At 40.7% G+C, this 18,848-nt stretch overlaps 1 protein-coding gene across 1 annotated transcript; it reads left to right on the plus strand.

Annotated features, from left to right (window-relative positions):
- The first annotated feature begins 17,024 nt into the window (after nt 1–17,024).
- LOC104451540 (disease resistance protein RUN1-like) lies at nt 17,025–18,607 on the plus strand. The gene is made up of 3 exons (XM_039314383.1): nt 17,025–17,329; nt 17,563–18,211; nt 18,419–18,607. The coding sequence occupies exons 1-3, from the start codon at nt 17,025–17,027 to the stop codon at nt 18,605–18,607; spliced, it is 1,143 nt and encodes a 380-aa protein (XP_039170317.1).
- The last annotated feature ends 241 nt before the right edge of the window (nt 18,608–18,848 follow it).

Genomic DNA, 18,848 nt, shown 5'->3' on the forward strand with positions numbered 1-18,848 from the left:
CAACAAAACAATGGGATAGAAAAGCAGGGCCATAATTTTCATATTGAAATTCACAACCACTCTGATATACAAGCACCTCAAAGCATATAATGCAATACTATTTACATGGGTCTGATCTAACACTTACCCACATATAATCAAGGTCTGACAAAACAGGATGGGATCTTAGTCCTCATCCAGATCGTACTCAAGATCCTCTTCATGGTCATCTTCTTCTCCAAAATCTTCCTTCTCATCTGGTTCTACATTAGGGTTCTCCTCTTCAGATTCCTCCTCCTCAGGCTCCTCATCAAGGTCTTGAAATGGTTATTCAATAACCATTGAGACCACGTCTTAGCAAGTTCTACCCCCTAAGACTCGATTAGTAAACTAATACGCTAACCGGGCTGCCTATGCATGCACGGGTCAGAGGACTTACCTTGGCCTAAGATTTCATCTGCATATTAGCATAGTTTGATAGGCACCCAAGCAATCACAGATCGACATCTCGATCAATCGATCTAGTCGATTTCATGTCAACATGACATTTCTCTGGTCATTTCAATTCAATCAATCAATTCACAACATCAAATCAAAGCAATGATCAACCGACCTAATCGATTACATGTTAGCCGGACCATCTCTTGGTCATTTAAATCAATACTATTCATTCTCTAAAATAACCCATCAGGTTACCAAGCCAGTGTTTTATAAGATTCATTTTCCTTACTGACATACCAAGCTACCGAGTATATTCATCATAATGTCCATTCTCCAAAATGACATATTGAGTCACCGAGCCGTTATAGCATGTCATCTATTCTCCAAAATGACCTATAGAGTCACCGAGCCGAAATGGTATATCGAGTATATTCATCATAACGTCCATTTTCCAAAATGACATGTTGAGTCATCGAGCCGTTATGGCATGTCGTCCATTCTCCAAAATGACATATAGTCACCAAGCCGACATTGTATACCGTTTATTCTACAAAATGATCTATAGGGTCACCGAGCCAGTATTGTATACCGTTCATTCTACAAAATGACCTATAGTATCACCGAGCCGGTATTGTATAACATGATACTTTGAACGTACAATCAATTTGTCATTTTATTCATTCTTGACAAAAGTACACGTGCATGGGCACACGGTCTGTGACACCCCAAACCCTTCGCAAGTCGTCACCAGCGCCAATGTTACACCTTATCACCTTTATGCTTTGAAGAAGTGTCCTAATTCGCAGACACGTTTTTTTTTTTTTAAAACAAAGCGGTCCCAGCGCGACTCATTAGCGGAAGCAAATTAAAACATTACTGTCTCTCCCCTTACCAACCATGATACAAATGCACACCACTAATCACCATAATTTTATAAATAAGCCACGACACTTTATTTACATATATTTTCAAGATGGGATTTCTTTTGGGTCGGTACATCAAAAAGGAAAAGCTAGGACTCAGCCACGTCCAGCCTAAAACCTCAAAAGAAACCTCGACCCTCTACGTTTCACGTGCAACAATTCCCATCATCGTGTCGGCTAACTATCCCCAAAAAGATCCAGCCCCTACTCGTCACGTACAGGCCTCACACCCAACCCGGTGCATCGGGCGATGGCGGCGGCAACATCCCTCGCATCGCTCCATCCCGACGAACATGTACGGATATGAACTCCTGAATAACAAGGCCCTCAGCCAAGCCTACGTCGTACATCACTAGACAGCGTACTCGAATAAAAGTCAGTCCAGGGACAGAGGGATAGTCTATCTCAGCACACTCGACCTCTACATCGGATGGTAGACCGTAAAATACACCACGCGTGACGGCAGGAAGCGGTATACTGCTAATCTGAAATGTGGGTCCCCAAAGGGGTGAGTACAACCACTCAGCAGATAAGGAATCCAATAAAAAACTCAATGCATCATGCAAATTTCACATGCATTGCAGGCATTACTTACCTTGAAGCCATGCGCATACTATCATGCATAATTATATCAATTTATAACACATACATGTGTATCATCATCATATCATACATGCCATCATCATCATGACATCATCACATTACACATGTCATTATCATCATGGCATCATTACATCATACATGTCATCATCATCATGACATCATCACATTACACATGCCATATCATATATCATCATCATTATCATCACCATGCATATCATCATGCATATCATATCATCATTATTTCACGTCACATATCATCATCATCATCATCATCATCATGCATATCATCATGCATATCATATCATGGGTGATCATCATTATCTCATATTACATATCATCATCATCATCGTCATGCATATCATCATGCATATCATATCACATCACATATCATCATCATGCATATCATGCCATGGGTTAATTTTCATCTTTTATCTTTAAATTTGATCACCACATCACCCATTTCTTAAATCATCAATTTCATCATCCCTTCGGGCAAAGACCTCCGACAGGGCTCCTAGCATTCCAGCCATCCCATGGCCACCGGGCTTCCGGGCCCCCACATTCCGGGCATCTCGCATCTCAACTAGCATCACGAGGCATTCCCTTCGGGCAGAAACCTCCGACAGGGCTTCCGGCATTTACACATCCCGCACCCCTACTGGCATCGCGAGGCATTCCTTTCGGGCAAAGACCTTCGACAAGGCTTCCGGAATTATGTACCGACATACCACCAAGATCCCCCCCTCCTCTGGAATTACGTACCGTATACCACCGGGCATCCTGACACTCCCGGGGAATCTCCGGAATTACGCTACTAGGCCACCGAGCATCATCATCCACCACAACCACTTCCTCACTTACCATTATCCACATTTACCATTATTTTGATCTCAATTTAACATGTCATATGGCGTGACATCAAACAAGTCATACTTGGCACACATGCATCACAATTCAATGTCATACATACACCGATATCTCATTATACATGCAACAATGCATAATTATTTATTAATAAATTCAATGGAATTTATGGCCAATAAAATAATCCATTTTATTTTATTATTTATTTATTTATTTATAATAAATAAATATTAAATTCAATATCTATAAATTCCCAAAATTATAAAAATTCAAGCAATCATTAAAAAAACCAATAGGATGACAATTTCATGCAAAATTCATGGCCAAATTGAATTTCACACAATTTCACAATTTCCACAAAATAACACAAATATTCGGATAAAACCAGAATGCACAGTTTCCGAAGAAATTCGATTAAAATATCCATATAGTCTCCAAAAATTACGAAATTTTACAGAGTGATAGCCAAGAAATTTTCGCACAACTTTCATGAAGAACTCCAAGCCAGATTATTTTTAGATTATTTTATACAACCTCACGAAGCTTCTGGATCCATTACCGCATCGTCCAGTGCACATATCACTGAAATATTGAGATTTAACCTACCTATTCGCTTTTTTTTCCACTGAAATTTAGATATGTTATACATCAAGGTGTCCTCTACAAGTTTCATGAAGAGATCCAAGTCAAATAACCAGAGTAGAGTCATCATTTAGGTCCTTGAAGTCTCAGGTATCTCGGAATACATCACCAGAATCATCTTCTTCATGATCTAGTCGATTTACTAGGCTATACTTGTTGATTTCACTTCAAATTTGAGTATGTTGTATTTTAAGATGTCTCCTACAACTTTAATGAAGAAACCGAAGTGAGATTCTCAACAAAAACCAACATGCAACCACGAATCCAACAAGAGGTCAGTAAAAACTCTTCAGATATGAGGTCTCCGTAGAACAAGACTTTAACCCCTCAAATATCCATCATTTTTCACGAAATTTCAGTATGTTGTAGTTAAAGATGTTAGCTACAACTCTCATGAAGAAATCGAAGCAAAAATCGGACTCTAAATACGCATGCAAGCTCAAACAAGTTACTGACTCACACGATCCGAACACAAACAGCCATACCTTCCAACATGCATCATCCATGCTTCGGTTTTTCTCACTTAAACACTCAAAGATTCAACATGCAAACAACACACAAGCATGCAAGAGAAGCTAGAGGACTCCCACTTGCCTCTAGAACGGACGGTCGACGGTGAACGGCAGCGAACACGGCGGCACACAGCGGTTCCCTCCTCCTTTCTCTCTCGGCCGCTCCTCCTCTCTCGCACAACTCTCTCTCTCTCGCACACCTCTCTCTCTCTCACAACTCTCTCTGTCTCGCACACCTCTCTCTCTCTCTCTCTCTCCTTGGGCAAGCAAAATGGCCGGCCACCCTCTCTCTCTCTCCCTTCTTATACCCCCCTTGGGCAAGCAAAATGGCCCATCTCTTTGCAATCTTATACCCCTAGAGCCCATCATTTGCAATCATGAGATTGCCTTTCAATTGGCCAATGCATGGCCTTCCTTTTGCCACTTGTCATATTGAATTTTTGAATTGGATTTGGGCTTCTTGGGCTTGGGCCATCCGGCCACTTCTTGGGCCTCCTCTAGGGCTGGTCGACAGCCCACTTGGGCCACTATTGGGCCGCCCATCTTGGTCCATTAAAGGCTTAGGCCAATGGGCCTAAGGCCCATCCTAAAAATTTAACCTTTTTCTTCTCTTTTTTTTTTTTGAATTCTTCTATAAATATTTTTAAATTTCAATTTTCATCTTGGCCAAAGTCTTGGGGCATTTTATTTATTGAAATTTAATTTATAAAGTACATGGCCAAGCATAAATTATTAATCTCTCAAATTTAAATTTTCACAATCATATGCACAAATCATCTAAATTAAAAGACTAATGGCTAAAACATAAGCCATAGAAATTTTTATCACCTAATTAAAGACTTTAACACACCTTATGGCTTGGCTTTTGAATTTTGGGATGCCACACGGTCGATCTTAGCCAAAATATTATGATTTTCTTTCCATAAATCCCACCCTTATCTGTAGTCCACCAAAACATTTTTGGTGCTGTCAACCAACACCCGGTTTTTTTCCAATTAATAACCAAAGATTATTCAATTAAAGAATAATTCTCAATTTCACAAATAATTCAACTCAACACAGAATAAAACTCAATTAAATAAACGGACTGCACCACGAAAATTAGCATAAAATTCCGGTCGTTGGCTATCCCAGCCTTATTTTCAAAAAATAAATAAATAATTAAATTAATTTCGAAAATAAATGATTAAATACTAAAAGTCCAATTTAGGCCCATAATGCCTCGATTGGATGCCGAATGGGTCGGGAAAATCCCGAGATGCATTCAATAAATAATAGTACATCTCTACTTGCTAATTACACTAATCAATCATCTAACATGTATCATTAAGTTACTAATTAAATTACTCTAAACTAATATAACCACCTAATTGCACTTAATTAAATCTAATAAACCCTTAAGCATTATTAGCAAGCTAAGAAAGCATTAGTGAGTAAAACTCACTTGGTAAAAGTGGAGACCAAATCACCGCAACAGCGATGCGACGGTGGTTGAAATCGGGCTTTCAACAATACCGGCGGGCTTGGACCGGGCCTTGACCTTGGCCCAAAAAATCTCAGCTCAACTGAGGTTTGTTCTTGCTTTGGACCGGGTTCGCTCTTGGGCTTGGGCTTGACTGCAAATGGGCTTTCTTCGCGGGCCAGTTTTCACTTGATTTGCTGAAATTGGGCCGAGTAAGTTGCACAAAGGAAACTGGGCTGATCAGTGGGCTGAAGACTGCTGGAGATGGGCCAAATTTGGACTGACTTCACTGACTTATGGGCTGGATGGACTCAATTCTTTGGGCCCGCGAGACTGAAGGGGCTGGGTTGAAACCTGAAGACGCTGGGCTGATGGGCCGCTCGATTGCACGCGTGCAGCTTTGCGCAATTGCTGGCAGCTGGGATCGGGGCATGCGGGCGCTGGAATTCTCGAAGATGTTGAGCCCACTTCACGAAGATCAACGGACGAGGAAGCAGCTGGCGGGTGGTCTTCGAACGGTGCTGCTCGAGGTAACGGCAGGGGTGTCGCATGTGAAGTTGCTGGGTTGGGCCGCTTCGCACGAGCTGAAGAAGACGCCGTGAAGAACGGAGCTGCTTCGACTTCGCTCGGTGGTCAACCAAATGGGAGCAACCTGCGGCTGTTGACCAAAGAATCGCGGTGCATGGACAAGTGGCGCAGACGTGCGGAGACTTGGACGTCGCTAGAGTTGAGTTCAATGGAGCTGAAGACACACGGCCACAAGGTCACAAAATAGGAAATCGGCTGGCTTCGTTTGTAACTTTTGTGGCCGAGAGAGAGAGTGAGTGGGTGAGAGGGATAGGTGAGAGAAACAACACGGGGAGAGAGAATTTCGGTGGAGAAGGGGGAAAAAGGCGTCCGTTGGCGCTGCACTTGGTGGAGTTTCGCTCTTCAAGGCAAACAAGATAGAGAGAGAGACGAGTAGGTGGTGCGGGTTTTGCTCGAGAAAAAGGGTAAGCGGAGAGAGCAAATGAGCTGCTGCTGGCACCGTGGAATTTGATCCGAGAGAGTTTGAAGGAGGATGAGGCGGCTGTCGAGGCGTGCGGGAGAAGCAGCTGGTGGAGGGCCCCAAAGTCAAGCAACTCAATCCAATACATTAAATGTTTTGGCCCCCACAAGCCCACAATACAATCCTCTTTGTCCCCCTAATCACTTTCAAGCTTATCATCTCACAAATAAACTAATTTAAAGTCCAAAATTGTTGCCCTCATCCAATCATACGAATTTCACCATTTGAACTTCAAATTTTCATCAAATTTTCCAAATTTGATGTCCATTGTTGTAGAAAAAAACGCCATACTATTTCTGCAAGTGTCCATTGCCAAATAGCTCAGTTTGAAAATCCAAATTTCCTTTAATTGAGCCCATCCGAATTTCTGTTGATTTTCCGTAAAAATCCGGAATCTCCGAAAATCTTCGAGATTGAGTCAACATTCCTAAATTAGCTCGTGACACCACAGAACTTTCAATTTCTGAAATTGGGTTCGAATTCACGGTTAATTTCCATTCGATGCGTTTTTAGTGTGACCTAGACTACCGGATAACTTTCAGAACTTTTCAGTGCAAATGACCCGTGGTTGATTTTCTTCGAGCCACAATGAACCCACTTGACTCAATGATGACTTTTGATTGTCGTGAAAATTTCAAGGATTCGAATACGGACACAGGGTACCAAAACGATAAGAAAATCAGTTTAGTGTTGGTCGATGATAATTTTCCCATTTAGTGGTGTCACCTACGATTAGCCACACATCTCAGTCGAACCAACCTATCTCTGATCTCGAATCGACTTATATCTGTGCCATAATGGCCTCTAAAGATGAGCACGGTCAAGTAGCTAATTCCTGGTCAAATTCTCAAGTCTATTTGCCTTAAAATTCTTAGTGGTTTCCCCATATAGTCTAGTCATCTCCAGAATGATTAGTTCTGAGAACAGTCCTATAGATGTGTCAATGAAATGCCCGATTTATTCAATAGAAAACATGACTGAAAATCTGGGATGTCACATCATTCCATTTCGAGGTCTCACAAAAACCCCTCAGATGGTTCCGCAATTTGTTCTGCGTACAATAATGTGTCGAACTACTTCAACAAATATCCAGCATCTAATGTTCGTACAGCAGTATCCACAACTCCTTTGCGCGCTTCGTGGCAAGAAATGATATATTCTGTCTCCTTCACGTAAATTGCTTTGAATGGATAAATCCACTCATACCGTGGCAAGAAATCGTTTGTCCTTGAGGATTTGACATTAATCCACTCATACCTACTAATTGTTGTACATGAGATTCATTTCCTCTCGGCTCCTAAAAAGGCATTATATGGATTGGATAGGGGTATTTCCTCTGGCGCAGAGGCCTCGCCCGCACCAACTTGAGGCTGGTGATGGTCATTTGGCAAGCCATTGGCAACCTTGCCGATGCTTGCCAAATGGTAAGGAAAAAGAATTTAAAAAAAAAATTGGAAAAAATAAAATAATCCTGAAAAATATTAAAAATAATAAAAATTGTCCCGTTGGTACCGGTCGTACTACGTAGGACTCTCAGTATCCATGTTAGCAATTTCCAGCCTAAATTAGCCGGATGAACTCCATTGGTACTGTCACGTCCCGAACCTCGAGCACACGCACATCTCACTGCGGTCGATTTAAATGAGCTACGTTCCCAGGACGCATCGCCAACCCATTCATTTTATATGCACATGCAAAAATGTATTATAAAACTCCTGACAATAAAATATGGGATAAAAAAGCAGGAAGCAATTTCACAACCAATCACTTACATAAACCAATGGAGTTTACAAACAGAGGTTTACAACCAAAAATCTACAAAAGGGTGACTTATAAAAAGGGACCATCCTACGACCTATAAGTCGAATATGATCTCCAATTCTTCAACTTCACCTCTGTAACTCCACAAGGCCAACCATAACGAACTGATCGCTCCATCCACTAGTGACCTGAAAATGTAAGCCCACAACGGGGTGAGACATTATCTCAGCAAGTTCACCTCTATGGCCTAGCCATACCATCACAAACAATGAGACTTGCCATCGCCTCAATTCCTTCCTGCAGGTTAGCACAGTTCATACTACTCAAGCATATGCAGTAATAAGAACTTAAATAACCGGAATGCAAACACTTTCACATAACCAACAATCACAGGAGTCCTGATTATAAGACCGGATTGCTATGACACGTCCCATAATCCGGCTCATTCAACAACACTTAGCATGTGTTCCAATTGTTATTCACTGCCACATATGGGCATAGCCTACTCATGGTTCGGCTATCTACTAGCATTTTGCCAGGCATCGTCTCTCCCCACCTTGAGCACGGCTTTGTCACTACGTCGACGGCGTTCCCGAAGGAGCATAGGCCCAGAATCTACTGCAACCCGCATCTGTTGTATGAGGCATCCCATATAGGGCAAGTCTAGCTCAATAGCTTAGGACAATTCCTCTTTATTATCACACAATTAATTCATACTCGACCCAGGACACTTTGCATTTCACTCAAGGCTTCCATTAAAATAGTAATCTCGGCCTCTTTTCTTCATATTGAAAACGTTCAAGAAATTATTCACGTGTGTGGGGCACGTTAATTTCGAACCAGAAAAACTAATATCTTACTTTTTCAAACCCCACTATTTAATATAATCCTTAAAATCCAATTTCGATGTCAAACCCGACACATGGGATTTTCCTGAATAAAATCCATATTTTTCACAATCAACACTCAATTTGCAATATCCAACCATCAAATTCAATCTACATACATAATAGCGATCAACACAAAATTCTGACGATTTATGATCCCGGAATAATTTCCGAAAAATAATAAATAATTAAATTTATTCAGAAAATTAATTAAATAATAATATTTTATTTATATTATATAATATACATTTTTATTAAATAATTAAATAAATTCGAAATAATTAATTAATCTAAAATAATTAATTAAGGACTAAACAAGATTACACTAATCTAAATATCCACTTAACCTTACTTAATCATACATTAAATTAATCACACCCTTAATCTAATCCACACTTAACTAAACTTATCTAACCAATTAAACTCACTTAACTTAAACTAAACATCCTTAAAGCATCATTAACCTTCTAAGCGAGGATTAGTGAGTTAAACTCACTTGCTTAACAAGCCGAACGGACCAAAACGACGGGAACGTCGCAAGGGTCGGCTTTCCTCAAGGTGGGCCAAGCTTTCGGGGTCGGGAAGCCAGTGAAAACAAGCCAAATAGTCGCTGCGATACCTATTTTCCTGCGCATTGTGTTGGTGCCGAAGGAGGGGGAAGCGGGCTGGCTTAGGACCGAAACAAGTAAGGAAGACCGGCGGAGGCTTTGGACGGGCTTTTGGGGAGGTCGACGACGGCTCACAGTGGCGAAGACGAGCTCCGACAGCTCTTGGGACGCATGGACAAAGGCTGAGGCGCAGCTATGGTGGTGAGCAAGCGCGAGCGAGCGGGTAGCGGCGGTGCACGAGGACGACGAGTGGCGACAGCGTGCAATCCAGCAGTGGCGTGCGACGGCGACGAGCGGCACCGTTGGCTACCGCTTCAGCTTCCCCGGGTTCTTGGGCATCAAACAAAGTTTGGAGATGGAGGAGAGAGGGCTTCGATAATGCGGGAGGAAGAGAGGGGCGGAGGTGCGTGTGGTTGGACGGACGTCCGACGGCTTCCGATGGGCTTGTGGTGTGGCATCCCAAAATTCAAAGCCAAGCCATAAGGTGTGTTAAAGTCTCTAATTAGGTGATAAAAATTTCCATGGCTTATGTTTTAGCCATTAGTCTTTTAATTAGATGATTTGTGCATATGATTGTGAAATTTTAAATTTGATAGATTAATAATCTATGCTTGGCCATGCACTTTATAAATTAAATTTCAATAAACAAGATGTCCCAAGACTTTGGCCAAGATGAAAATTTGAAATTTAAAAATATTTATAGAAAAAAAAGGGAAAAAGAGGGTAAAAATTCGATTGGGCCTTAAGCCCAAGAGTGGAACTTTAATGGGCCAAGTTGGCCGGCCCATTGAATCCCACAAGTGGGCTGTCGACCAGCCCAAGAGGAGGCCCAAGAAGTGGCCTGATGGCCCAAGCCCAATAGAAGCCCAAGCCCAAAGCCCTTGCATGTGTGGTGACAAGTGGCAAAGGAGAAGGCCATGCATTGGCCAAATTGAAAGGCAATCTCATGATTGCTAATCATGAGAAGTTGGGGAAATAAAAGGGAAGAGAGAGAGGAGAGTGGCCGGATCCCATTCGGCCGAGAGAGAGTTGTGCGAGAGAGAGAGATCGTGCGAGAGAGGAGGAGCGGCCGAGAGAGAGAGGAGGAGGAACCGCCATCCGTCCGCCGTGTGCCGCCGTGTTCACCGCCCTACGCCGTCGACCGACCGGTCTAGAGGCAAGTGGGAGTCCTCTAGCTTCTCTTGCATGCTTGTATGTCGTTTGCATGTTGAGCTTTTGGGTGTTAGATGAGAAAAACCGAAGCATGGATGAGTTGTGTGTGGATGGTGTGACTGTTCTTGCTCGGATCGTGTGAGTCAGTAACTTGTTTGAGCTTGCATGTGTGTTTAGAGTCCGATTTTGGCTTCGATTTCTTCATGGGAGTTGTATCTAACATCTTGAACTACAACCTACTGAAATTTAGTGGAAAATAATGGAGATTTGAGGGGTTAAAGCCTCATCATAAGGAGACCTCAGATCTGGAGAGTTTTTACTGACCTCTTGCTGGATTCGTGATTGCATGTTGGTTTGTGATGAAAATCTCACTTCGATTTCTTCATGAAAGTTGTAGGAGATATCTTAAAATACAACATAATAAAATTTTAAGTGAAATGAACAAGTATAGCCTAGTAAATCAACTAGATCTTGAAGACGAAGATTCTGGTGATGTATTCCGAGATACCCGAGACTTCAAGGACCTAAATGATGACTCTAATCTGGTTATGTGACTTAGATCTCTTCATGAAAATTTTAGAGGATATCTTGATGTATAACATATCCAAATTTCAGAGGAAACGAAAGAGAATAGGTAGGTGAAATCTCAATATTTCGGAGATGTGTACACTGGACGATGCGGTAATGGATCCAGAAGCTTCGTGAGACTGTACAAAATAATCTAAAAAGAATATGGTTTGGAGTTCTGAATGAAAGTTGTACGAAAATTTCTTGGCTATAACTCTGTGAAATTTCGTAATTTTTGGAGGCCGTATAGATATTTTAATCGAATTTCTTCGGAAACTGTGCATTCTGGTTTTATCCGAATATTATGTGCTGTTTTGGGGAAATTGTGAAATTGTGTGAAATTCAATTTGGCCATGAATTTTGCATGAAATTGTCATCCTATTGGTTTGTTTAATGATTGCTTGATTTTTTTATAATTTTGGGAATTTATAGATATTGAATTTAATATTTATTAATAATAATAATAAAATAAAATGGATTATTTTATTGGCCATAAATTCCATTGAATTTATTAATAAATAATTATACATTGTTTCATGTATGATGAGATATTGGTGTATGCATGACATTGAATTGTGATGCATGTGTGAATTCTATGCCAAGTATGACTTGTTTGATGTCACGCCATATGCCATGTTAAATTGAGATCAAAATAATGGTAAATGTGGATAATGATAAGTGAGGAAGTGGTTGTGGTGGAGGATGAGGCCGGAATGTATAGAGATGCATTGTCGGATTTCACTTGGAGATTCAGGATGCCCGGAATGTGGGGGGCCGGAAGCCCTGTCGGAGGTCTTTGCCCGAAGGGAATGCCTCGCGATGCCAGGATTGGGGTGCGGGATGCCCGGCCAGAGAGTGTAAATGCTGGAAGCCCTGTCGGAGGTTTCTGCCCAAAGGGAATGCCTCGTGATGCTAGTTGAGATGCGAGATGCCCGGAATGTGGGGGGCCGGATGCCCAGTGGCCTGGGAGGCTGAATGCCGGAAGCCTCAGAGGTATTTTCCCGAGGGGATGATGAAATTGATGATTTGAGGAATGGGTGATGTGGTGATCAAATTGAAAGCTAAAAATGGAAATTAAACCATGATATGATATGCATGATGATATGCATGATGATGATATGTGATGTGAAATAATGATGATCACCCATGATATGATATGCATGATGATATGCATGATGATATGCATGATGATGATGATGATGATGATGATGATGATATGTGATGTGAAATAATGATGATCACCCATGATATGATATGCATGATGATATGCATGATGATGATGATGATGATGATGATATGTGATGTGAAATAATGATGATCACCAATGATATGGTATGCATGATGATATGCATGATGATGCTGATGATGATGATATATGATATGGCATGGTGATATGCATGATGATTGATGTCATGATGATGATGACATGTATGATGTAATGATGCCATGATGATGATGACATGTGTAATGTGATGATGTCATGATGATGATGACATGTATGATACGATGATGATACACATGTATGTGTTATAAATTGATATGACGATGCATGATAGTATGCGCATGGCTTCAAGGTAAGTAACGCCTGCAATGCATGTATGATTTGCCTGATGCATTGAGTTGTTATTGGATTCCTTATCTGCTGAGTGGTTGTACTCACCCCTTTGGGGACCCACATTTCAGATTAGCAGTATGCCGCTTCCTACCGTCACGCGGGGAGTATTTTACGGTCTACCATCCGATGTAGAGGTCGAGTGTGCTGAGATAGACTGTCCCTCTGTTCGGACCGACTTTTATTCGAGTACATTTGTCTAGTGATGTACGACGTTGGCCTGGTCGGGGCCCCTGTCATTCAGAGTTCATATCCGTACATGTTCGTCGGGATGGAGCGATGCGAGGGATGTTGCCGCCGCCACCGCCTGATGCACCGGGTTGGGTGTGAGACCCGTGCGCGACGAGTAGGAGCTGGATCCTTTTTGGATAGTTAGCCGACACTTACAATTGGGGTTTTACATGTGAGATGTAGAGGGTCAAGGGTTCTTTTTGAGGTTTTAGGCTGAACATGGCTGAGTCCTAGCTTTTCCTTTTTGATGTACTGACCCAAAAGAAGTCCCATCTTGAAAATATATGTAAATAAAGTGTCGTGGTTTGTTTATAAAATTATGGTGATTAGTGGTGTGTATTTGTATCATGGTGGGTAGGGGGAGAGACGGTGATGTTTTAATTTGCTTCCGCTAATGAGTCGCGCCGGGGACCGTTTTGTTTATAAAAAAAAAATGTGTCTGCGAATTAGACACTTCTTAAAAGGAGAAAGGTAATAAGGTGTAACATTGGCGCGGTGACGACCCGCGAAGGGTTCGGGGTGTCACATGCGGTGGCGTTCCGATGTGAGGTGTGCGACGACGGGGCTCCTCGATTGTTCTTCTAGCTTGCTGAGGTCTTTGCACAGCAGGGAAAGGGAGGAGAGAAGCGACGGCAGCAACAAGGAAGAAGGGGGGCCGGTCCCCTCTCTCTCTCTCTCTCTCTCTCTCAAACATGGCCCACCAAGAGTTCTCTTCCACCAACAATTTCTAGACCAAATTGCCCTCTTCTAGAAGCTTTAAGAGGTCCAAATGTTGGGTCCAATGGGGCATACGAATTTGTACATTTCCCACTTCAATCTCAATCAATTTCAATCAATTCTCAACCAAACAAATCCAATTGAAGCCCAATTAAATCCATCAAGGTGTTCTTGTCCATCTCATGACTTTTCCTCATCAATTTATCCAACTTGACAGTCAAAGATGCGATAAAAACGGCCTTACTTTGCTTTTCTACCAAAAATCTCGGTTTGTAGAAAAATCTTCTAAGGGTGAGTTGACATTCATAAAATAAATTGTGACATGGCAGAACTTTCAATTTCTGAAATTGGGTTTAAAATCACGGTTAATTTCAATCTGGCGTGACTTTAGTGCGTCATAATCTACCAGGTAGCTTTTATGAACTTTTCGTGCAATTGATCTGTGGTCGATTGTTTTTGAGCCACAAAGTGCATCTTTGACACATTAGCGACTCTTGATTGTCGTAGAAATCTCAATGTTTCAAATACGGACACAGTGTACCAAAACGACAGAGAAATCGGTCTACCGATCAACAAGATTTGTGCAATTAGGTGGAATCACCCACACTTAATCACATGCCTTTGTCGAGTCGACCTATCTTCGGTCTCTAATCGATCTGTGTCGCAATGACCCTTGCAGATTAGCACGATCGAGCAGTCGATTCTTGATCAAATTCTCAAGTCTATTGTATTTAGATTCCTTAACGGCTTCACCTAATAGACTAGTTATCTCATGAGTGGCCAACTCAGAGAAGAGAGCTATAGATGCGAAGATGAAATGCCCGACTTATTTAATTGAAACTAGAATTGTGAAACTGGGATGTCACAGGTACCAATGTGAAAATGTTCAGGGTTAAATTGGTCAAATTAAAATGATTATGATTGAATTGTTATCAACGCAATAAGTTAAGACTTTTTTGGTACTTTTTCCCATAAAAAATTGCCAACTGATTGTAATAGTCTACCGATGTTTATTTTTATATCTTACCAATGCCGTGAAGGTTACTAATTTAACAAAGCAATTGCCAGCCTTGATTTGATTATTGTATCAACATTCGACATGGTAAGACACCAATTACTTTTATTCACATAGCATTTTTTTTTATAACTTGCTAGGTTTGGAAAAGTATCACCATTCACGGTTGGTAGAATGTAACAACACTTAATATTGCGACTTCTTGATGCCTTCAAAGTTTCCAGCTTTTATTGGAAATAATCAAAATTAATTAAATTGTGATATCAACTAATTTTAGTTACTTACCAATGATCTCGATGACATACAATCGCGGCTTTAAGAAGAAAAAATTGTATAGAATAAAGGAAATTACACTTAGCTCCACATGGCGGGAAAAGAGTATGAAGTGAAATTACAAATTTAATAATCGCCAACACAAAAAACAGTCTTCTTTCTGGTGGGTTTCACTTGAGCAATCCTTCATAAGAACAACCTAAATTAGCCGGATGGACTCAATTCGAGCCTTCACTCAATTCAAGCTTCTTCGATTCTCAAGGTTTTCTCTATCCTCTGCTTGATTATGAATTTAGTCGTTCTCTGTTTGTCAATTGTTATATGTAATTCACTGTTTCTCAAGCTTCAGTCTTTGTTTTGTTTTTTTTTTCCCCTGTAACAAAGATATAATATAAATCCGTTTGTGTAGGTTTTTGTTCTTGAGAATAAATTTCGAATAGAAACAAGAAACAAGAAAAAAAAAATTACTTTTTTTTGTTCCTTGGAACAACTCGACAATCAAGCCAAAATATTTTCTTTTTTTTTTTTAATCTTTTTTCTTTTCTTTCTTTTCTCCTCCCAAACTTCTTCCCTAACCGGTCGCTAGCCTCGGCCATGATTGGCCGGTGAACGGCTAAATGAGGCCTAGCGACCTTGCCGGAGCCTCGTCGACCCTTAGCGAGGTCGCTCGAAGCGTCATTGTGGTTGGGGGAGATGACCTCGCCCAGATCTAGTGACGTCAAACCTTACCTAACCAAGCAATGCCTACCTTGTGGAGGCCAAGTGTGAGGTGGAGCCTCGTCAATAGCTAGGTGAGGCTCAACCTCGCCTTGGTTGGGTGAGGTCAATTCTAAGTCACAAAAATATTTAGGTGTCATATCAAATGCATTTCCATTCTGAGAATAGAAATTTTATACAACTATCAAACAAAGTGTTCTACTTAGAAACTTATCCAAGGAACATAAATAGGAAAAATTATTTTTAAATAGAAATTATTCTCTAGAATAGAAATGTTACTATATGCATCCTAAAACTGTTCTTTTCTTTGGTTATCTTCTTCCAAAAATTTTCGTAACGTTAAAGCTGCATTGATTTTGTGCCAATTTAAGCATTTTCTGCCCTTAGAAGTGCCTTGACCCAATCCAATTGCCTGAGAAGTTGCACTTTTTAGAGTCTCTTTGATATTTGTTTTGTACTTTGTTCCTTTCCCCCTTTTTTGGGCTCATAGATCTTTGCAAATTGATGATTCATGCCATAACATAACATCATGAAGTTCCCAAAGAAGAAATTAGTTGATATTAAGCCTCTAGCTCTCGCTAAATCTTACATTCATCTTCCTGGGGAAGTTTGAAACTCTATTCTTGCTCTATTTTTCAATTTATTTTTATTTTTATTTTTTTGGCGATGTACAGGCAAAGGGCATTGACTTGTGCTCATTCATCTCCTTTGGCCCCGGAATGGAAGTACGAGATTGGACGCAGTTCCTCTGTATAACCTCATGAATCTCTTTATCTTTGTTGAATTGTCAACACAACCATGATTTTTTTTTTTTTGAGGACTCCTATAAGGATAGGCTGCATTCATTTCTTGTCTATGCAAAATTTGTCCAAGAAGGTATGGCATCTTTCCTGAGGCCAGAAAACAAACAGAGTCAATATAAGTATGATATTTTCTCGAGTTTCCGAGGTGAAAATATACGCAAAAACTTTGTTGACCATCTGCACAATCATTTGCAACGAAGAGGAATCATGGCCTTCCGAGATGATCACCACCCAGATCTTCAGAGGGGAAAATGCATTAAACCTGAAATATTGAGGGCAATACAACAATCAAGACTTGTACTTGTGATATACTATAAAAACTACGCTTCTTCTACTTGGTGCCTGGAAGAAGTTGCTAAGGTTGTGGAGTGCAAGGATATCAATGAAGGATCAATGATACCAATTTTCTATGAGGTTGATCCATCTGACATACGGAAACTGAGGGCAAACTTTGGGATAGGCTTTGCTAAAATTGAGGAAGCTTATTTATGCTACAAGAGAGATATAAAGAAGTAGAAGGATGCAGTGAGTAAAGTAGCTTGTCTCGTCGGCATAGAATTGAAAGATGGGTGGGCCTCTCTTCCACTAACTTGGAATGATTTGTTTTCCCTAATATTTGCATGCCACTCATGTCATGACCATCATACTTTGTATTATGTTAGTTCATTTGAACCAGAATACACTCCAGAACTAAAAAGCCTCAATGCTTTCTAGGGAACTAATCATCTGCATTTCTACATTGCAGATATGAGACTGAGTTCATTCAGCAAATCATTGGAGAAGTCGAAAATAAACTGGGTCCTCGGCTGTTCTATGTCGTAGGCGGTCTTGTGGGAATGCATTCCCACGTTGCAAATGTAGTTGAATGTTTATGCTTGGACGAGAGCGATGTGCGCAGTATTGGCATGTGGGGTATGGGTGGCGTAGGCAAAACAACTATTGGACGAGTAGTTTGTGAAAAAATCCGTGGCCAATTTAATGATGGATGTTGTTTTCTTGCCAATGTCAGAGAAATTTCAAAAAAGAATGGTATAGTGTATATACAAAACCAGTTTCTTGGTGATATTGTCGAAGACGATAATTTGAGAATTGGGGATGATCACAGAGGTGCGAACATGATAATAGAACGACTACAACATAAAAAAGTTCTTGTTATACTTGATGACTTGGATGAAAAGGAGCAGATGGAAAAATTAGCAAGAGGTTTTGATTGGTTTGGAAGTGGAAGTAGGATCATTATAACAACTAGAGATGAACATTTGCTTCTCCAATATGGAGTAAATTCCATATATAAGGTGGATGAACTATCCTTTGGTGAGGCTCTCCAACTATTTTGTTTGAAAGCTTTTAGAAGTAACCATCCTCTAGTAGAGTTCAATGAGCTCGTGGAGCAGGTTATTGTACACACTAATGGCCTTCCTCTAGTGCTTGATGTCTTAGGTTCTTTTTTGGCTTGTATGAGCTTGATGCAATGGAAGAGTGCACTAGCCAGACTTAAAGAATGTTCAGAAGGGAAATTTTTTTATTTGCCTAGGTTAAGTTATGATGGACTACAGTAGAAAGAGAAGGAGATTTTCCTAGATATTGCTTGTTTTTTCAAGGGAAATGAGAAACCTTATGTTATGGAGGTTCTGGACCATTGCGGCTTGTATGCAGATATTGGAATCAAAGTCCTTGTCGATAAATTTCTTATCCAAATTGTGGGCAAAAAATTGTGGATGCATGACTTGCTACAAGAGATGGCTTGGGAAATTCTTCGTCGAGAGTCTCCTGAAGAGCCAGGAGAATGAAGTCAAGTCTGTTGTTTTGAGGATGTATGCCATATTCTATCAAAAAACTCGGTGAGTATCTACAAAATTAATTTGCAAGCTTGCTTAATTGATATAGGAAAGAAAAACTTGCTAGTCATGTATTGACACTATATGAGTTGTTTATTAGGGAATCGGAAAAGTCAAAGCCATAGTCTTGTGATATGGGACCGTAGAACAAAGTGCGCTTGAATGGAGAGTCATTCATAAACATGACTAACCT

The sequence above is a fragment of the Eucalyptus grandis genome, chromosome 6, assembly GCF_016545825.1.
Source record: "Eucalyptus grandis isolate ANBG69807.140 chromosome 6, ASM1654582v1, whole genome shotgun sequence".
NCBI classification, from domain to species: domain Eukaryota; kingdom Viridiplantae; phylum Streptophyta; class Magnoliopsida; order Myrtales; family Myrtaceae; genus Eucalyptus; species Eucalyptus grandis.

Bases quoted from the DNA above. Each gene is read 5' to 3' on its own strand.
- LOC104451540 (XM_039314383.1), top strand. From the start codon at position 17,025: ATGGCCTTCCGAGATGATCACCACCCAGATCTTCAGAGGGGAAAATGC. The intron at 17,330-17,562 runs GTAGAAGGATGC...TCTACATTGCAG, and splicing joins TACAAGAGAGATATAAAGAA to ATATGAGACTGAGTTCATTC. The intron at 18,212-18,418 runs GTTATTGTACAC...TGTTTTTTCAAG, and splicing joins TCAATGAGCTCGTGGAGCAG to GGAAATGAGAAACCTTATGT.